Source organism: Protobothrops mucrosquamatus, unplaced genomic scaffold, assembly GCF_001527695.2.
Source record: "Protobothrops mucrosquamatus isolate PMUCROS unplaced genomic scaffold, P.Mucros_1.0 scaffold259, whole genome shotgun sequence".
Taxonomy (NCBI): domain Eukaryota; kingdom Metazoa; phylum Chordata; class Lepidosauria; order Squamata; family Viperidae; genus Protobothrops; species Protobothrops mucrosquamatus.
Window position 1 is genome coordinate 199,277 of NW_015386606.1, and position 22,127 is coordinate 221,403.

General features: G+C 36.5%; 1 protein-coding gene across 1 annotated transcript in view; it reads left to right on the forward strand.

The window, feature by feature from the left end:
- The window catches only part of ZNF827 (zinc finger protein 827), an 89,894-nt gene extending 67,875 nt beyond the window's left edge, over positions 1–22,019 (forward strand). Inside the window, exons 8-13 of the mRNA XM_015814519.1 lie at positions 8,145–8,282; positions 10,026–10,197; positions 12,378–12,544; positions 15,656–15,847; positions 15,945–16,122; positions 21,155–22,019. Of these exons, the coding sequence (XP_015670005.1) occupies positions 8,145–8,282; positions 10,026–10,197; positions 12,378–12,544; positions 15,656–15,847; positions 15,945–16,122; positions 21,155–21,950 (1,643 nt within the window). The 3' untranslated portion in view covers positions 21,951–22,019. The remainder of the gene's footprint in view (positions 1–8,144; positions 8,283–10,025; positions 10,198–12,377; positions 12,545–15,655; positions 15,848–15,944; positions 16,123–21,154) is intronic.
- Positions 22,020–22,127: the final 108 nt, after the last annotated feature.

Genomic DNA, 22,127 nt, shown 5'->3' on the forward strand with positions numbered 1-22,127 from the left:
TATTTTAATTGGAAACACAGCTTGTAATATTTGGTTTTAATTCGGCTTTTATCGGGGTTTATTTTCTGTATTTTTGTATTTTGTAATTTTTTGTATTTTGTGTTTATTATTTGTTTTTAATATGCTGTGAACCGCCCTGAGTCCTATGGGAGAAGGGCGGTATACAAATTAAAATAATAAATAATAATAAATAAATAAATAAATTTCACTGAAAGCAGACAAAATAATTAAACGTAATGAAGAGTCAAAACATATTAAGAAAAATCAAATAAGGGGAAAAAAGGTACAGATTCACTTTGAAATATAAAGGTCAGCAGAAACTTCACTACAATTTTATATTAGCTGGAAAGCCTTGGACATATGATTGAATTCTTAACAGCTACCAGAAATGATCCGTGGATTTGGAAGTCAAAAAGAAGTCTCTTACTTTCTAGGAAAGCATATTGCTAGTTTGTGCTGAGGTACTGTATATTTAGCCAAAGGAGAAAAGAATCCTAGGTTAGCATTAAACGCTGCCACAGGCTTCGTGATTACAAGCAACTAGCAGCACAAAAGATGACAGTGTGTTTCCATTTGCACTGACACAAACACTCAAATGCAATACTTAAGATGGTGACCTTTAAAACACATTTTGTTTAAGGAATTGCAAACACATGCCACATGTATGTTCCTGAGTCCTCTGAAGCCTTTTTTGGTTTTTGAATCTGAAGCATTTGCACAGTTGGTGGCAGTTTTTTTATATATATATAAAAATCCATGCTCAAAAACAAAGAACAAGGCTTGTGAGAATAACTATGTAGGAAGAGAGCCATCTTGGTCTATGCTGGCAAACAATCAGAAAACTGGTGGCACTTTTTCCAACTAACAGATTATATTAAAAGGCATAAGATCACTTCATCAGATGCCTTTTATGTAAAATTATTTTACTTTTTTAAAAACTGATTAGACAAATTAAGATTGCTGTTCATTTAAAAAGGCAAGAGAAAAATCAAGTGTTTTAACAAGCATTGTGAAACTGACTTGAAACGGAAGGATTATGTTTGCATTCCCTGAAAAGATTCCCCTGTACCCTTTGCCATACATAGGTTGTAATGGCCCCTATAATATGTTTTTTTTGCACCCAAGAGCTGGAAATCATGGTAGAATAACTGAGAATAGGAAAACTATCCCTCTGAGGTTTGTTTGCTTGTTTGTTGACAGAGTTGGTGGACCTGATTTCATTCCAGTTTCACATAAATTGACACAGAATTAGAAAAATACTGGAATAGCCTTTTAAAAAAATCTACTCTCCTCTTGTAAAGCCATGAAAAGATTTAAAATGTTTGCTTGGATTTTTAACCTACTTCAGTTTAACATCACGTCTGAATATGGATGGTTTGTGGTTAGTTTTTAATTATTGTCACTTTAACAGTATAGTTTTAACTGTGGTTTCTGGATTGGGTTATTTTATTACTTGACATCAGCCACTTATAAAATTCAGAAGTAATTCAATCAGTTGAAAACAGAAGCAAAAGTTTCCTGTTTCCTCTTTCACTCTGAGAAGGGAAGTACACAAGTTGAAGGCTTCACTAAACCCAGCTGGATTTACTCCAATGTATTGAATCAAAAGGCTGGCATCTTGCCTAAAATTGCCTAGACACATTAGAAGCACACAGACAGTTGGAAGAAGAGAAGCTGTTCTTGAAAATAGCTTTAATAATTTGTACTGATTAATGATTGCAATAAAGTCTTTCAGTAGCTTTAATATGTGTTATATATCTAGAAAGAATTTTATGTAACCAATTTGATATTACATGATAAGACTAGGATGATATATACTATGCACACACACACACCTCACACACACACACATACATACATACACTCAGTGGAAATATTTAATATGTCAGGGTAGCACTTGATCACTCAAAAATTACATTGAATATGTGGGAAATATCTAGAAGCATTTTGCTGTGTTTCATTAAAGTACTTTGCAGTTTGAATCAAGTAATACAGATAGACTGGAATGGGATATAGGAAACAGTCTAAGTTGCAGGTTCCAGATATCATGAATGGTCATATCCCTGTTTAGCTGAACATTTATTCCTCACTGCAGAACTTCCCCTCATATGAATATAGTGGAGGCAAATTGGAAATTGCCATTGCAATTAGAGAGAGTAACTTTGACTTCCAGTGTGCTTCTGTGTGGTGATCACTTTTAAAGCCCTTCATGGCACGGGTCCAGGTTATTTAAGGGACTGTCCCACTCCACTGGGATTGGCCTGTACCATTCGTGCTGGCAGAAAGGGGGCTCCATCAACCTGATTATTCTGGTTTATGGGGTCTAGGAGGAGGATCTTCTCTGCTGTTGCTCCTGCTCTTTGGAACATCTTGCCCCCTGGTGTGAGGTTGGCCCCAACCCTCCTATCTTTTCGTAAGGGCCTAAAGACATGGCTTTGTCAGTTGGCCTGGGGCCCCAGTGGAGGAACAGCACAATGGAGGTGGTTGATTGAGCTTGTGGGTTGGTTTCCGAACGTTTCATTACCAGGCTAGGTAACATCTTCAGCGGAGTTCCCCTAAACTCTGCTGAAGATGTTACCTAGCCTGGTAATGAAACGTTCAGAAACCAACCCACAAGCATGGAGACAAGGTCTACCATCACTTAACTTTTAGAGGTATAATATGGTTATTGATGGTAATGCCTAGATCTGTCATCAAACTGAATCTTTGCCCAATAGTTGAGTTTCTTTGCCCAGTACAACTTGCAATCTCATTTCAAAAATGTATCTTACTTTCATGTTCCTATATCTCTAAACTAAATTACCAATATGCTGGATAAGTAATTTCTTTTCTCTTCTTTTACTTCAGCAATAAATCCAGATAATTTCAGCTCTTGCCCAACCTGCTTTGGTTTCTGAGAAGCAGGTTTCTGTTTCATAGTGATATGAAATATATATGATTTTCTAGCTAAAGTAGAAAATGGACTTTTTTTCCTTATACCAAACTGGGAAGACTTGTAAAACAGTTCTTTCTTCTTCTTATCAATTTGGCAAGAAGGAACTATATTAAACAGCAATAGAAGTTATTGAACTATTTTACAACATCTTTTGAAGCAGCTGACCCCAGTTATCTCATATCTTTACTCAAAAGACAGGAGTTCAGATCTAAGTTAAGTTAGGAATGCTATCTTATAAATAGGTCAAGTTAATCATAACTAACTTAAATCCTCTGACTCTGGAAGAACAGCAAGATGACTAATTTTAGTCTCATTTCTATCTGAAAACTGCATGTATTAAATTCACTAAAAGCAGTTATAAATAAAAGAGATCCTGTAATCTTTGAAACTAATATAATGGGTTTTGTTTAGTTTATCCTACTCCAGAAGGTTTAAATACAATTCCCATTATTCCCTCCCAAACAAGTAAAAGGTTTTTATGGTTTTTGTAGCCTACAAGGTACCTAATTGGGAATAACTGCCACCTACTATTTGAGTAGTTTCTATGAATTCAATTTCACACCAATCTCAAATAGTCACAATCTCTCCCCTGCCATCAATACTCATTGGAAATTAACCACTGAGAAAGGAGGCAAACCATAATTTGATATTTCAATGGGCAAATTTCCACATATTACACCAATGCATTATACCCTGAAAATTCCATAATCTGTGCCTAGCAGCATAAGGCTTTTGTTGGAACTGGCTTATTCTTGATATTTTCCCATAATCATTACCATATTTTTCTCTCTAAAGCCTATTTGATTAAGCACTCAAAAAGCTCTGCTAAAACATATGTTGTTGCTGTAGAGTCAAATGACCATTCTCTTGAACTCAAAACGAATAATTGAAAAGAATGGTTCACAATTGATTTCAGAGAAATTAAATGCTTTATACATACTTCAGCTATTTCTTTCCATTTGCCTTTTAAACTTTGCAGAAGGACTAATTTGGAAGATGCATGATTAATCACATTTTAAGGATAATTTGTATTATTATAAGACAAATAGCAGATAATGGTAGCACCCAGAGGATACCTGTCAAGTGGCAAGCTTTTGTTGTTTCAAGTGCTATATGAACCATAGTTTTCCGAGAGATGGGGCTTATAATAAATAGCCCATGATAATGACTGAATAGCTGTTTGTTGCTCAGTTAAGCTAGCTTTCAGGTCTTGCTTGAATTAATCACAGTAATTCGCTTATACAGTATTTTCTTTGACTGATAATCTATCCAGATTGCTGTGGCTTTTTACAAAAATGAGCACTTCCCAATAGGTCAGACATACATGCATGCATGCAAGTGAAACAGAATACTGTGAGAGAGCTTGGGTTTCATAGGGATAACAATTGTTATTTGTGTTCTCATTATTACGATATAGGAAAAATATATAGACTTATATCTGATCATACTTAGCTGTAGTATTTATAAGGCGCCTGTATAGTTCCTGTACAGTAATACATGTTATTGTAGTACACTAGATACACAATCATTTTGCTAGTCTTAGTAAAATAGTAGCACAATTAGAAATTACTGAGCAGGATGGCAACACATACAGTATGTCTGATGGGTTGTATTTGGCTTTATATGTGACTAGTGATGTAGGCCTGGGACAGGGGTAGGGAAGCATGGCCTATTATGCTGGCTCAGGAATTCTGGGAGTTGAAGTCCACAAGTCATAAAGGGGCCATCATTTCCCCACCGCTGGCCTAGGACATACAGTACTCTATTAAGGTTAATTTTTTTTAGAACTCTCTCTTCTTATTTGTTTGCAAAGAATCCCAATTTACTTTCTTGAATGTGTTTTTAATAAATACACATTTTCATAAAAACACTATTTTTCTATCCAAAATACTATTCAGCTACCACTCTTAAATGTTGTCAGTGAGGGTTGTCAGTCATCCAGGTGCAAGCTGAATCAATAACTGAATTTATTTTCTTGTTGAAATGTTTTGCTGCTTATCCAAGTAGTTTCTTCAATGTGTGCAAGTTGTTTAGGAGGAATCTGAGTAGGCATTTCTTATGCTGCTCTCTCATCAGTCCTCAGTAAGATTAAGACCACTTCACAGGTTCACCAGGGAGGCCAGACTTAATGACCCCTAAAATTTTTGGGAATTGGTACATTCCAACGACTCTCTGTTTACTACCCAGATTCCCCATACCAACTTGCTCAATAACTAACAAAATGTTTCAACCCAACAAAAAAATAAGTCCAGTTTCCATGACTCAACTTTGAGACCTTTTAATGTTGTTTCTCTACTAGTCACACAAAATATATGGGGACAAAAAAAATTCTGATTTTGAATTATCTTTTTTTTCTTCATTAAAAAGGAAAGAATTAAAGTTAAAAAATACAAAAAGCTCTGGAATTCAATAAGTTCATATACTATTTTGAGCATTATATTTTACTTCCTAGTTTAACGGGAAGACTTGTTTCTTACAAAGGAAAATAGCATTAGGTATGAATACATATCAGTAGGATGAACCTACATCAACAGTATGAACTTTTATACTTGACCATTTGAACCAACTTAGTTATTAGCTGATTATAAACTCAAAAATTGTTTAAGGACAGGAAAAAGGGATAATAAACCAGCCCTTGAAAAATCATACTTTGATTAATTAATCTCATTTTAATATCCCAACAACTATCAAACTGTTGTATAATATTCACATATTTTATCATAGAACATTGATAATTGTGAATCAACCAAAATAGTATATGAATATAATAACAGTTTATGTTCAAGTCCAGTCAGCTTTATAGCTGAAATAGCCTTAGTTTGTCTACTAAAATATTTCCATGAAACACCTTTACTGGTGAAGAAATAATTCCACATCATAATTTAAGCAGGCTAATATCTGATTAACCCTCTTTTTCACTAAAAAAAATAGCTGCCTTACCTTAAATATTTAAATTGTTACATACATTTAGTTTTGATTGCTGCATTGATCAGGTGATTGGACTCAGTGACATAAAAGATTCCTTCCATTCAGTAATTCTGTACTCAGTGCTGGTGGACATCAGAAAGAAGCCAAGATACTGGCCACTGACAAGCATTATGGGAGTTATTGGGAACTATATGGATTATTAAGAGGGAACCATTGGGAATCATTAAAATCTCAAGAGCAAGAATATGCATTTAGGCTGAACTGCAGAAACAGTAAACCTTTTTCCTCAAAAACTGAAATGAGAGCCTTTTGTGGATGTCAAGTATGTCTTGATAGCAGTAGGAAATTAAATGGAGAAAACAAAAAGGGGCTGTAAATTAAAACTGAGTCTGATGCTATTTGGATATGCAAAATACTTATATGCTTTTCCTATCAACATTGGGGTAAAACATGCAAATTACTATTGTGGAAAGGCATTTTTCTATATTTGGAACTGTGTAGGCCTTGATGTTGAGAAGACAAGCACTTCAGGGAATGATTTGGTTGTTGTAGAAATAGGCTGGTAAACAGAGACAACAACAACAAAAATCCTTCTCAAAGTACTCATTATTTGTGATTTTATACAGTTCCATATTTATGGGACTTGCTCAGTTGAGAATTATATAAGACTTGAGAGCATATCATTTATCCTTCAGACACAACTTATATTAGCTGTCCAAACTGCTTATGCATTCATGCACATGTTATCCCAAAACAGTCTGTTCCAGCGGAATTCAGTGCCGCTCAAGAAAGGAAGTCCTGATTTTTTTTCCCCCTCAAATAATCATCTTGAAATTAAAGTGGGGCAGGGAATATCAGACTGTTGTAATACCAATAAAGGAAAATACTTGTAGCTCAGGGCTGAAATGAGGGGTCCTTGGTGCTCTCTTGAGTTTGGTTGTTTTCTTGCAGACATTCCATTACCCAAACTAGGTAAACATCATCAGTGTTACTAAGGAGTGGGGTTTGCTCTCAGTTTATATTCTAGTGGCAACAACCAAGCTCAGAAAGCACCAAGGACCCCTCACTCTTGTATTAGGAGACAGAATAGAAGACAAGGAGGTAGGAGGAATAGATGACTGCAGATCTTGTTGCTAAAAGTCATGGGAACCTTTGAACATTAGCCATCATTTGAAAAGGAATGCTTGCCTTATGAATTTTAAATGTATTTGTAAGGCCTAAACTGAGCTTCCCTTCCCTTCCTTTCCCCTCCCTTTCGTCTTTTTTCCATCCATTCTTTTTCTAACATATCTAATCCTTCCCATTAGCCCATTTCTATCCTGTTGTTTTTCCTTATTTTTCCCCCTTGGAAATGCATTTATGTTTTTAAATGTACGTGTGTATTTCTGCAAGTGAAAATGGCTTGTGTATGAGGTTGATATATTCAGATGGAGGAAATCTTAGGGAATTTTAACCAATGGTTATACATATACTCATATAAAGATGGGTCATATGCACTTTTTATTGGAAGTGGGGTGGAGGAATGTCCAGATTTGAATTTGGTTCTGGGTTCGGTCCAGGTGGAATTGACATACTTGGGCTAACAAGAAGCAAATGGTAAGGATTACGTGGAGCGTTTGAGCTTATTTTTTCTCTGTAGTTCAGAATGGATGGGGATTCACTTAAATTTAAATTTGTCCTCCTTTCTGTTCCTTCTTACCAACTCTCCTGAGGAAATATAAAATAGTCAAAAGCAGGAAGATAACTGGAAATATTAAAACTCAACAAAATCAGTTGTGTTGTAAGCATGAATTTGATGCTCTCTAGAAATAAGCTTTAGAATTAAATTATTTATTAAATTAATAAATAAAAGCAAATTCCAAGTCTGATGTACGTACCAGCTACTTGGAACTGGTCAGTGAGAGAGGTTATTGTTTGCATAGACAAAAGATTAAAGCAGAAGACAGCATATATGATGGAGGTTGGTATCTGCCTGCTATCCAAACTCTCTGACATTTAACTGTATTTCACCTTTCTTCTAAAATTATAACTTGGGAGAAGTTTCTGTTCTGTCTAAGAAGGGGATTCGGATTAATATTATTTGTTTAGTAGTGAAATATTATTTACAAATTCTTAACAGGATTGATAGTTTTGCAAAGTCTGAATCATATTCACTGAGAGCGGAATAGTTTTCTTTTGTTGCCAGTGATATACCCAGCAAGACACAATAGACAAAATTGGGAATGCCTTTGGCTTACTAATAATAGAATGACATTTTTTTTTCTTTTTTGGGGAGGAACAGAAACAGAGAAGATAGGACTGGAAACTGGAAATGGGTTGCCGTCCTGGAAATTTAATGACCAGCTCTTTCCTTGTGATGTATGTGGAAAAGTGTTTGGCCGACAACAGACGTTGTCCCGACATCTCTCCCTGCACACGGGTAATATTTTGTTTCTAAAATAAGATAGGATAGAATTTGTTCTTTTTTCAGGGTACATTTCTTTGAAGGCGAATAAGAGTGAATAGAGCTGGAACCACTGCAGTGATCATAGGCAACTACTTAAAGCCATCATTAAAATAGATCCTTCTCCTCTTTCTGTGATTGTCTGGAAGAACCATGAAATAAGAATCAGTTACTGGAATATTCTAAATTAAATCCATCTATATAATAAAAACTGCCTGTTCCCACCCAGTTACAAATCTAAAGGGAAAAGAAAACCACATTTATAGAAGCAATCAGTTGTCTAGTAACAGAGGATAAGAGGTAGTTCTCATTTTTACAAATTCAATTGCTTAAGAACAGAAAGATGTCACCTTTTCTGTAGTCACCTCAGATCTCTGGAAATGTCCTCTACTTAGTTAAGGAAATAAATTTTAAAAAATTAATTGCCATTTTATCTTGATTACTATTTGATTTCTTTGTTAATATATTTGGTTTTAACCCTGACTTCAACTTTTAATGTAAACTGTAATAACTTTGGCTTTTATTTTAAATCATCAAGAGATTTTCAGTAATCACAAGCATAGGTTTAATAAATAATAACAAAATCAAACTATTTTTATGTTTTCAATTTTGCACTGAAAAAGCATTTGTTTATTTCTTCCCACAAATGAATGGAATCTGGAATCCATTTTCTGTTTCTGGTAGAAAATCTGGCCCCATTGGGTTATTACAATTGTAGATGTACATTCAAAACTCATATACCATTCTGTAATCATACAGAAATGTAATTATAACAAAATATATCGGAATAACTAGTATACATTATATTTGCAGGTGAAAAAGAATTGAATAAATGTACTAATGTTATCCAATTAAACTATAAGACTTTTTCTTCCACAAAGTATTATTTGTCTATAATAAAAAATATAATAGGAATAGAAAGTATGATCATTTTGTTTTGCATAGCTATGCTTCTTGAAGTATTCTGAAGGATTTCTTCTACAGTATACTTTCCCAGTCTGGTTCAATGTGATGTACTTGATTTGGGTCACTCTGGCAAAGAATCCTAGTTGGGGGTCCAGGAAATTGTCCACATTGGGAGAAACTGTTCTAGATCATTGCTTTGCACTTCGTATTTTGATAAAATTGCTTTGGTGTTTTAGCATGTCTGCACTTTTTAAATTGCAGAAAGAAATAGTATTTTAGTACACCTACTGTTTATTTTTTAAATGAAATCAAAGTAGCATATCCTTTTAAAGCCCAGGGAACTTCAGTTTAAACTTGTCTCATCTATTAATTGAAAGCTTCACAACTCTCTCAATGTCTGGACTTCAAAAAATCTAGATGGCCACAAGACAGCAGCAAAAACCTTTTTAAAAAAATAGCGACTTCTTTTTCTCACATATCCTGCAGCTGAGCCACTTCAGCTGCCAAGGGGCAGATACAACATTGCACAGATGCAAAAACTGATTGGTGCAAAGACCTTTATGTGGAAGTTCTGAATGGTGTTTTTTTTTTTGGAAATATAAACTTTATGTAAATATAAATATAAACTTTTATAAGAAAATTTAAGCAGGTATCCCTCCTTTTGGCTCACCTGGTTCAGCAACTCTTCATAATGATGGAAGCCCCAGGCTTCCATCTTGTATCAAGAGATGCATACAAGATGCATACATACTTATATCAAGAGATGCATACAAGAAACTTCAACTCAGTTTTTTTTTTAATATTTCTTTCCAGAAGAGAGAAAATATAAATGCCATTTGTGCCCATATGCTGCTAAGTGCCGTGCTAATCTGAACCAGCATCTGACTGTGCATTCTGTGAAGTTGGTGAGTACAGACACTGAGGACATTGTCAGCGCTGTCACATCTGAAGGCAATGATGGGAAGAAGCATCCTTATTACTACAGGTGAGGATCTTTGTGAAAACCAAACTTATAGCTCAGGTCTCAGTTTCTGTTTAGGCTTATAAAAGAGCAACCACCATACTATTTACATAAGGATAATGATGTGTTTATTATAGCTTGCAAAAAGGTTCAAATCAAAGTAATTACCATTTTACAGTAGAACATCACACTTTGTACATCCCAAAAAATGAAGTAAAATGAAACTATATTATTCTCTTCCTTAACTTGTGCTTTCCCACCTACTTCTTAAGCTACGTTATGTCCATATTTGTACGCTAGGACAAGCTTCATATTTTTTAGGATGTTCCGCAATAACAGATTGAAATGCCACATTTGTTAACCTAAGAATTGGTCTAGCAGGAACCGAAACCACTTTTGATATTAGTGAATTTTTGAACATCATAATTGTGTCTACTGGGTAAAATCTTGACTTTTGATCTTCTGAAAACGTCTGAATTAAACTAGGATATGAGCTATATTTTTTTCTAGTTATCTAAAATATGCTACAATACTTGCTCCTGAATAACTGCATTGTCTCATTTGTCTGCTGCACCTTCTATAAAGGTCTTGCCTGAAAGTCTGGGATGCAAATTGTGGGTCACTTGGAATTTATACCATGGGTCAGGGGTCTCCAACCTTGGCAACTTTAACACTTGTGGACTTCAACTCCCAGAATTCCTCAGTTGAAGTCCACAAGTCTTAAAGTTGCCAAGGTTGAGGACCCCTGCTATGGGGTAGTACCTTACTGAAAAGCCCCAGATCACAAACTGCCCAGTATTGCAAGAAGTAGCATGATGACATGAATGGATCCAAATAGCAATCTGCTGTATCCAAAAGGTTTTTAATCACTACTGCAGTTCCAAGTGGCCATCTCTGGATTAGCTGAGTGACTTGGCAATTGAGTATCTGGTCTGTTAATGTTCAGACAAATTGCAGGAAACATTGTAAAATGTGTCAGCTGTAGAAACAATGTTAGTGTAAATATACACGTGTTATCTTTTGAAACAAGACTCACTCAAGGCACCATAATCCAGTTAAATTAAACCATACAATTAGAACTTAAAAAATAATGATCATAACAATTAGCACTTAAAAAATAATGAAACAATAAAATCCAGCAGTAAGCAGAATTAAAAGAGATTACTAAAGAAAGCCTTATGTTCATTATCCAATTAAAGTATAGAGAGAGAGTTCTGGAAAGGGTTTTATAATTTGGCCATCCAAATAAAAGAGTCTGGTACACTGCTTAATGCACAGATCCAGACTATCCATCCTCAATATAGAAATTTATCGGATGACTTTGGGGTAAACACTGCCTCTAAAAGATTATGTGCTCCTAGAGAAATGGCAGAAAATAAATTTATTTTTCCTTATCCCGTGAACCATTCTGAGAGGCAATTTTCATGAGATGACTCCTAAAATTCCTTGGTTCAAGACTGTTTAGGCCAGCCATTTTCAACTTTCACCCAAATGCTAGACCACAATTTCTGTTCTCTCTATTGAGCGTGAAAATGGGGCTGCTGAGGGTTCTGATCCTTTGCAGCTGGAGTGCCAAATTATGGAAATGTGAAGCTTTAAACGCCAAATCAGTGCTATAAGAGAAGGAGTTGATTGCAAAATGTCCCTTACCGCTGTTTCTATTTGTGTATCTGGTTAAGCTTTTGCCTAATCAGGCAGAAAATGTTCCTGCACCCATTTTGGCTTGCTTGTATTAAGAATTCCAAACTTTTCTGTGTTAGATCCCAAGCTGACATTAGATATTTCCAAAGCTTGGGAATTGCTGTAAAGAGCAGAATGAGCTCCCCATTTGTCCACCTAGTAGGCTGACTGAACATCTTGGCAAGACTGCAGCACATCTTATTGCCCAAAGGAAATAGCTAGGTGATGTGCAGCATCTGGAACCTGTAGTTGTTAATTAACTTTATGATTATTTAGCATCATTATAGCATGTTCGGGATTGTTGCCTTGTGCCTGCTCTTAATCAGCTTGGCAAGGCTGTCCGTTCAGAAGCAGTTCAACAGACAAAAGAATAATATCCCAGTGCAATTTTAGCTGAACAGTTTGTAAAACCAGGAGCTGGTCAGGATGATTTTTTTTAAAAAAAAAAAAACCAATGTTCACTATATCACAGAGGATCCATAAAAGCATACTCTTTAATATTTCTAACTTTCTCCTGCCTCCAGTTGTCATGTGTGTGGATTTGAAACAGAGCTGAATGTCCAGTTTGTCAGTCATATGTCGCTTCATGTGGATAAAGAACAATGGATGTTTTCTATTTGCTGCACAGCCTGTGATTTTGTTACCATGGAAGAGGCAGAGATGAAGGCTCATGTTGCCACCAAGCATACAGGTGATAACCTCTCTCTGTGTCCAGGTTTGTCTCCTCCTGCTGCTTCTGTCCCACAACTCTACATCAGGGTTCACTGATGCCATTCCAGTTTGGTCCAGCCATTACAAAATTCTGATAGCCGCAATCTAAAATGGTGATTATGGCCAAATGGATTTTATATTCTTACTCATGTTGTCTTAGGCAAAAATGACATTGTGCATTATTTGGATTCTGTTCAGCCCTGTGTGAAGATTTTTTCAGAGCTAATTGCTGTCATTAGGTAGGAGAATGCAAGAATTCACTGAGCAGCTCTTCACACTTGCTTTGTAATATGGAATCTAGACTCTGTCCAGAAATTCTTTGCAAGAACAAATAGTAATCTTGTGTAGGTATGATTTCATGAGCACCTTGATTGTACACCATCATAAATAAAAATGTTAAAAATAACATAATGAACTACTTATGAAATACCTTCATGTCATGTCACCATCTGCATGATCTGTTGTATTAGTTTCCTATCATTTTCTCATTCTTCTGCCTGTAGCTTTGATCCTTCCCTGCTTCAATGTACATTTATGTTTTATTCCTAATATACATGCATTTTGACAACCAGTTTTGTTGTACATACTTGTGCTTCTATCCTAATACACATTTTCGTGGGAGTTTTTAGAACTAAGAACTGCATAACTAGATTTGGAAAAGTTCATATGTTGGAATATAACTGCATATAGTTTTGTCTCTAAATTTTGAAATGTGAACTACACAACCTCTATTAAAATACAAACCAAAATAAGGCTGCTTGCTAGACCAATACTTGCTTTCCTTCTTCTCAACTATGTTATCTGCAGAAAAATGCATTGCATTGAACTTGGAACACTGAACATAAGAAGGAAAACCACTCCTCAATGCCCTTTTTCCTCTTTCTTTTTTGTCAAGTAAAAACTCTTGCTTGTTTAAAATGGAACTCCTTTTTAAAGACAGTATCCTTCCCTTTACTTTTCTTCCTAAATAGTTTGGAGTTATAATTCAGACTGGAAATAGAAGACCCATCGACTAGATGTACTGCAAACACTATTATTTAATAAAGGCCTTTAGGCATTTTCAATGTTGGTGAAAAAGGATTTTGCCAGGCACAAACCACTTTGGTTAGGATGTTAATAGGTTCCACAGCTTAATTGCCCGTTGATTTTCATTTTGCGTAAGGAATAATGTAATATAATTTGTCCAATTATAATTATTTGAAAAATTAAAATAATTAGAATCCCAACATTGCATTAACACTCCAATTCCTGTGGGCAGTGCCTGGAAAAGTTAGTCATAAAGGGCTGTCATTGATCAAAGAAAAATGAAGTATTTTAACCCTACTTGGAACTCCAGATATGCATAAGGCAGAACAGAAAGAAACAAACTAGTACTTTTTTCTGCATTGAGGAGCAGGCAGATAAAGGAAATAGGTGAATATAGCAGTCCCTATGTTGTCAATGTGCCCCTCCCAAAGATCCTTCAGAAGTTGCCATGAAATTGTAATGCTTAATATGATAGGATTGGAAAAGTATTAAGCACTTTTAATCAACTTAAATGTATTTAAATAGTTGAGCTGTAATTGCAATCAGCTGTATGTTAATTAGATTTAGTTGTGACCCTGTTAACCTCTGTGTTCTGGCCTCCATTGTTTTTGGGAGGGCAGTCCCTGACATGTCACTCAAAGCCTTACTGCTTTAAAATAATTGTAAATTGGTACAAGTGGTACAAAAACATCATATATAGCTAACTATATTTTAAAATTCATCAGTGTAAAAATGCTACTAATGTAAGTGGGATACATAGAACTTGTTTGCTCTCTGGCTCTTCAGAAACAAGTTCAAGCTGCCTGTTGATCATCTTTGCCCCAGAAAGATGGGCACAAGATTATTAGAGGTGTCCATTTGGGTTTTAAATCTAGAATGAGATATACATTGGACATTAACCACCCCCACCCCCAAAAAGTTCTACTTAATTTCAGAAAGGAAATCATATTTAAAAAGATCAAATTTTCCTTTAGCTGTGTACACAATCGGCCCACATAACTGTGCTAAAATGACTCCAAGCAACTCCAAAGCATACTTGGCCAATATCTTGGCCAATATTCTCCGCAAGGAGAAGGGCGGGGTAAAAATATAATTAAATAAATAAATAAATAAATAAAATCTTAGGGGCAATGTTAAGTGTTTTATCAGGTGCTTCTGATTTTACCTGTTGGAAATTTAACTTCCTTAGCGGGGCTGGCTTTTACACTGACAATTCCAAAACAATATTGCTAACAAGTGAAATTATAAGAACTCATTAAAATCTAATAAGCATCTAAGGTGCAAGAAACGCCATATTCCTAAAATAAAGCATAAAAATTATATCAGTGTTATCCATGCAATAAATATTTCAAAGCTTAGTTTTAGATACCGTAGATGATAAGGTCAGCCTGGGGGGTCTGGCTACATTCTCCGGGTAGCTAGGCAACCCTCTCTCCCAAATCAGATTCAGCTTCATTCCCTTATATTAACTGTAAAATAAAGTTGTGTGAAAGCTTGTTGGTGCAAAACTGCAGGCTAATTAAACCTAACCCAACAGAAGCCATGTAACATAGAAGCATGCTATTAAACAGTTGATTTGGTCAACTTATTATTTTTTTACCTCCTTAAAATGCAAATGTCTTTTGCAGAGCACCTACTCTTCAACTTTCCAGCCGGTCAGTAGGAGGACATAAACCAGCATCTACCAATGTCCACCACCCATCCATAATCTGTTTGGTTTGGTATTTAAATCAATTGACCTTTTGCAGAATCTGTGGGAAGGATTGTAAAGATAAATTAAACCATTCCGTTTACTAAGAGAGACGAGAGTACAGTAATAGCTTGAAGTGCTTAATCTCAGTTAGAAGGAAATATAGTTGTACTCAGGAAATCTTAAATTTGTTTAGCTTAATTAATTAAAGAGAAGTCTGCATTTAACCCAATCAGCTTAGATTTGCACAGTGTAGGTAGGGATGCACAAAGAAAGATGCTTCTATGTATGGATCTCTGTGCTGAATTTCTTGCATGCTGATTTCAATAAGCAAGTTAACGTTTAGCATTGATTACTTTGATTTTTTTTTTGTAGGTGAAGAAAGGAAAACACCCAGTGATTCAACCAGTCCTTCTTCTTCTTCCTTGTCAGCACTTAGTGATTCTGCCAATAGTAAAGAAGATGCAGATATCAGCCCCAAGCCCAAGGGATCCAATAACCTGCTAGTTATTTCCGTAGTGCCTGGTAGTCAGACTCTATTAAATGCGGAAGAAAAATCAGAGAAAGGTAAAAAGTTGGCGAAGGAATGCAAAGTGACTCCATCCACTTTCTCAAGGCTGTCGTGCGTGACTTAGGTAATAGTGTCTGTAATTTCCTTCTGCAGGTTTTGAATGTGTTTTCTGTAACTTTGTCTGCAAAACAAAAACCATGTTTGAGCGCCATTTGCAAATCCACCTGATTACACGGATGTTTGAATGTGATGTGTGCCACAAGTTCATGAAGACTCCTGAGCAATTACTGGAGCACAAGAAATGCCATACTGTCCCCACTGGTGGGCTCAAGTAAGGAAAGCAAGTACACAAACTTTTACTGTGTTAAGTACCTTGATCACTGTGGAAGTAGAAACAGAGATACTTGCATGGGAGAACATAGAAATGTTGGGGGAGAGAAAGCCAGAGAGCTTATTATGAAGAACAAATTGAAGATGCTGTAAATCAGGAATAGGCAACATATGGCAATGTGTGACACTTCAGATGTTGCTGAATTATATCTCTCAACATCCCAAGGGAATATGGTTAATAGTGATGGTGGGAGTTATAGTTTAGTGCCATTAGAAATACCACGTGTTACCTAGCGGCTACTAGAAAACAAACTCATCTGGTTTCTTAGGTGCACTGATGCTGCACTAAACAAGAATGACAGTATTGAGTACTACTGATTTATTTTTTACCAACAGTGGCATAAATGTTTGGTGTCTCTGTAACTAAAATAGTTCCATAGGCTCAGACTGGTACTAATACATTTCCAGTTATATGAAAATTCTTAAACATTGTCTTATGATAATGACATTAACAGTTGCAAAACTAACTCTAATTCAAAGAAATATAGACAAATATACTAAATGGACTATTGCTGATATAAGTAAATATTATCTACTGCTGGTAGGTCTTCATGGTATGCTAACAGAGGTATGTTACATTACTGTGTATGTTACTGTGTTAGCTGGGAATTCTAGGATGAAGTGCTAGGAGGGTACTAGGTTGACTAATCCTGACTAATTTGATACTTTTTAACATCAGTTACCAATGATGGCTTCAAATTTATATTAGAAGTCCTTTAAGCTATTGTTTTCAGCCTAATAAAAACACAAATGCTACTGCCACACGGTAATCTGATTCTAAATGGAGTAGGCACATGCCATCAGTAGTAGCAGTTCACTGGATTAAAATATTAATATTCAATTATATGTTTATCAGATATGATTGGGAACAGGGTACTCTTGAATGCGTGAGCATGAATGCAGCCTTCTCTGATTCATTAAAGCAGCTGTATCTTTGTTGGCTACTTTTATGAATTACAAAGACTTTACTGCTTATCAAAACTTTCCTAATAGAATCAGAAGCATTGCACGGCCCACAGGTTTACATCTGTAGCATTTTAGAACTTTCACATGATAACTTATGGCAAAATATTTTCAGTATTTACTATTAAAAGTCACTAATAATTAATTTAATGCAAGTATTTCTGAGAAGTAAGTCTTCTCATATTTGTAAGTCTTACTCTATTCAACTAATAGTTGGGGCCTCACTAAATTTGTATTATTTATATTTTTATGTAATAGTAAGTATTTAAAGACTGCCCCAATTTGTACAGACTTTAGATAGCAAACCACAAATCAATATGCAATAAAATTTAAATTATCAATAATAATGGTAATAATAAATTGTCAGTGAGGTTTCTTGAACACCACTAATTCAAAAATATTTGAATTAGTGGTGTTCAAGAAACCTCACTGACAATTTATTATTACCATTATTATTGATAATAATGGTAATAATAAATTGTCAGTGAGGTTTCTTGAACACCACTAATTCAAAAATATTAATACTACTCAAAAGGAAGATATTTCCAAGTCTGTGGCTTTAGTTATGGATAATAGTAAACACACTGAAATTCTGTTGGTGTCAGCAGCAGATTAAGTACATACTTAACAGTTCTTTTGTACAATTATCCTACCCTGCCACCATTGGTACAGAAATATACAACCAATGATAATAGTACAATTTGCTATCACTGCAGAGCAGAGCCCTCTCAGTGGGATTTTTTTTACCACTTTTTATATTTATTGATATAAAAATATATCCTTTGGCCTTCTAGGACTCAGTGCAACCAACAACAATTCAATAAAATACAATAATTTCAAATAAAAAAGTGAATCTAGTAAAAGCAGACAGGTGTAGCTGATAAAAGAGTACATACCTCAAAAAGCAAACAACCTCTCGAAAAAGTGTTTTATCAAAAGCAGAAGGTTATTACACAAGCTCACTGCAGAGAAAGTCGAGGTGCCCAATCTTGGCAACTTTAAGACCAATCTTGGCAACTTTAAGCCCCAATCAGTGTGGCTTCTGGGAATTGAAGTCCACAAGTCTTAAAGCTGCCAAGGTTGGACACACCTGGTTTAAGTGTTTCCTCCAAAAGAGTTTCAGTGACTTTTAACTTCTTCCTCTAAAAGTTTAGAATTGTTCCTTTCAAGGTTTAGAATCAAACAGTGCCATGAAGCAGTCCTTTCATTGTGAAATATAGAGTACCGCTTTTAAAATTTCTCAAAAGCATTGAAATGATTAGCATCCCTGGATGAGATGACTGTCCCCTACACAGAAGCCAGAGAGTTCTCCCACACTCTTCTCCACTGGATTTGTAATAGTCCAGTGTTTCTCAACCTTGACAATTTTAAGGCATGTGGACTTCAACTCCCAGAATTCCACAGCCAGCAATGCTGGCTGTGGAATTCTGGGAGTTGAAGTCCACATGCCTTAAAATTGTCAAGGTTGAGAAACACTGTAATAGTCGCTAACAGCGTTTAGCATAGCCTGTGTAAATCACACCTTTTTGCAGAGGCAGGGACATAGCAAAAGTTTGGTTTCTCAAATGGAGTTGCAAAAACAAATGGCGTTACTAAAAACAGCACAGGCAAGCACTTTTCTTCTGCACACAGATGTTGTACAAGAGGAAAAGAATCACATGGCAAGATGGGTTGAATATTTAAGTACCCTCCAGAAACTGCCAGGAAATTGCAGGGGCATATTAAGAGCAATGGGAGCCTAGTCATGAGCAGGCATTTTTGGAGGGGGAGGGTGGTGTATGATCAAAGTCAGTATCAAGTTCAAAAAGTAGTTAATGCACCCTGTGAAATGGATTTATCTGCTGCTGAATCAGGGGTGACTATATGCAGACTGCAAGCAATTACTATTCCAGTTAGCCTACTTATCTCACTATCTATACTTTGCAAAAGTACTTGGGCTGCATTATCTGATGTGAATAAAGTTAAATCTACACTACTTTATGAAGTTTGAACAGTACATTTGAAGAGATTAAAATATTTTGACGTACAGAGAAAATATTTTACTGGAATATTGGGGAAAGTGGTAGGATGTTGCAATTGCTTATTATTTATCTTACTGCCTACCAGAGTCTCAATTTTTAGATTGTTCTCCTGAAAATAAGGTGCAACTTTAAAACTAACAAATATGCTTGAAGTGGGAGAACATTTTGCAGAAAAGATATGATCCAGGAATAATTTCTGGTCCTCATCCCTCTTGTCTTTAAATTGAAAAAATGTAGCGGATGAAAAGGGTTCATCCATCTACATCAGTGTTTCTCAACCTTGACAATTTTAAGGCATGTGGACTTCAACTCCCAGAATTCCACAGCCAGCAATGCTGGCTGTGGAATTCTGGGAGTTGAAGTCCACATGCCTTAAAATTGTCAAGGTTGAGAAACACTGATCTACATGAGTAGGTTCTGTGTGTTCTTATATTGTATTGTGATTTTGTATGTTCAGCAACATGAGTGAGTATCCCTTTGGGATGGAAGGCAAGGAGATCCTTTGGAGTGTGAAGAAGTGTAGTGTAGCCCCTCTCTTTTCTTGGGGTTTGCTGGAGTGATGTTTAGGAAGGCAGACAGATGCTGCACGTAAGCACTTTCCAATGCTCCTTTTTGCCTTTAAGTTTGAATTGCTGGACGTACCTATTAAGCAGCCCCAGAAAGTCCATGTCATACAAGAGGAGAAAATAATCGCTCCAGGCAGCACTGTAACAGAGAAAAAAAGATTAAACAAAATCTGGAATTTGAGCCCATGAGGAGCCCATGCCGCATGAGTCCTATGGCTCAACCAGCAGGTTGGAAGGAGTGGCAGATTGCGTCCCTGTTGTGGCCATCAGGATTGCCCTTTGTTTCTCCAGCTGCTATCAACCAGCAAGTCATAGAAGGCTTTTGCTGCTTCAGCACCTACTGTTTAATTTTAAATATTACTTGGCATTGCAAAAAAAAGCATCTGGCATTCTCCTGAAGTCTCTCTTACGAGCTCAGCCCACAGTTCACTTGCTATTTAATTTGAGTATTGCAATGGCATTTGCTTCTTTTGTGCCAAAGTCACTGAAACACAGCACTTTCTGGTCTTCTTGCCTGCAGTGGCTTATCTGGAAAAGAACTCTTTTCTCCAAGAGGCATTGAGGGGCAAGGTTACCATAGAAATAATTATATCATCCTATTGAGACAAATAATCTATAAGGCTTGTTTTTTAAGATAGAAGGAGAGAGGGGGCCTCTGTAAAGGTAAAAGATTTTAAAAGCAAGTTGGGAGATAGACATTGCAGTGGAGTAAACCTTAAGTAGCAATATGTTTCCTTGAGTTTGTACCAAACTCAGTAAATATTCATTTATGAATAAAACATTAATCATTAGACTAAAGCTAAATTAAAAGCTTCATTCATACTTTATATTCTGTTATATCAATATTATAATTTAAAATGTGTCTTTGGATAAGTCTTCCCATTTTCTGTGTAGTCAGTTGCTGAAAAACAAAAAAATGAGAATAGTTTGAAAATTGTTTTAAAAAAATTTGCAGGGTCAGTAGTTATGGTCAGGGCTTGTACTTTACCCCCTCCTCCCCCCCCCATGAAGCTTCCAAGGGATTTAGTCAGTGATATCATGATATGAACAACTGAAGTGTATCATAGCCCTTTCAGAGATTTAGGGAGGGCAGTGAAATATATAATCATCATTTTGTCCTAGTTTGATCATTTGGAACTTGACCCATTCGGGGCCCTATAGCAAGCTTTTTTTTCTCATCTGTCCCCCCAAAGTGGAGAAATCAGCCTGACTGTACAGAGAGAAGAGTGAAGTGAGTGGCTTAAATTTCTGCAAAACCTTAACCACCAAATTTGTCATCCCTAAACAAACTAAAAACATGCTATAGAAATCAACCCTGCCTACTCTGAGGGACACAAAAGGGTTCTGGGAACTCTATATGGGGTATAAGTTGCTCCCAGCTGATCTAGATCCATGTATCAATCTATATTTTGCATTTTGACAGGTGTCCCTTCTGCATTTATTCCACAAACCGTCCAGCAGCAATGGAATGCCATTTGAAAACCCACTACAAAATGGAGTACAAGTGCCGGATCTGCCAAGCAGTGAAAGCCAATCAGCTCGAGCTGGAAATGCACGTTCGAGAGCATCGCCTTGGCAACCACTACAAGTGCGATCAGTGTGGCTATCTTTCAAAGACTGCCAACAAGCTGATAGAGCATGTGCGTGTGCATACAGGGGAACGCCCTTTTCACTGTGACCAGTGCAGCTACAGCTGCAAACGCAAAGACAATCTCAACCTGCACAAGAAACTCAAGCATGCGCCCCGGCAGACCTTCAGCTGTGAAGAGTGCCTCTTCAAGACCACCCACCCATTTGTCTTCAGCCGCCATGTGAAGAAACATCAAAATGGTGACTGCTCTGAAGAGGAGAAAAAAGGGCAGGGTGTGAATTCTAAGGAAGCCAGGCCCCTGCTCGTGGCCAACAGTTCCCGCAGCCTCTTGTCCCCTCTCTCAGTGATGTCAGCCTCCCATGCTCTTCAGACAGTGGCCATGTCAGCCGCTCAAAGTGGCCGGGCAGAGCTGAGGTCCTTGACCGTAAACGGCACTTCCCTGTGCTTTGATAAATACCGGAACTCTGAGTTTGCCCACCTCATTCCCTTGACCATGTTTTTCCCAAAAAACCACTTTGAAATCACATTCCATCCGCCTCAATCACAGACCCTACGTTTGGATGACACTTCGCCAAAACACTCCTTCCTTGCCTATCTCGGACTAACAGAAAGAGCAGACGCTCTCTAGGACAGCCTCCTCTGTACCAAAAATCCTCCACACCGCACCCCGTCACACCCACCAGACTCCAAGCAGATTTTATTTCAAACCATAGATCCAAGAGTTTGGCTGCCCAACCAATTGTACAATATCTCATTAGGAGTAAGACACAGTAAAGAACATGGCTCCATGTGTCTCCTTAATACA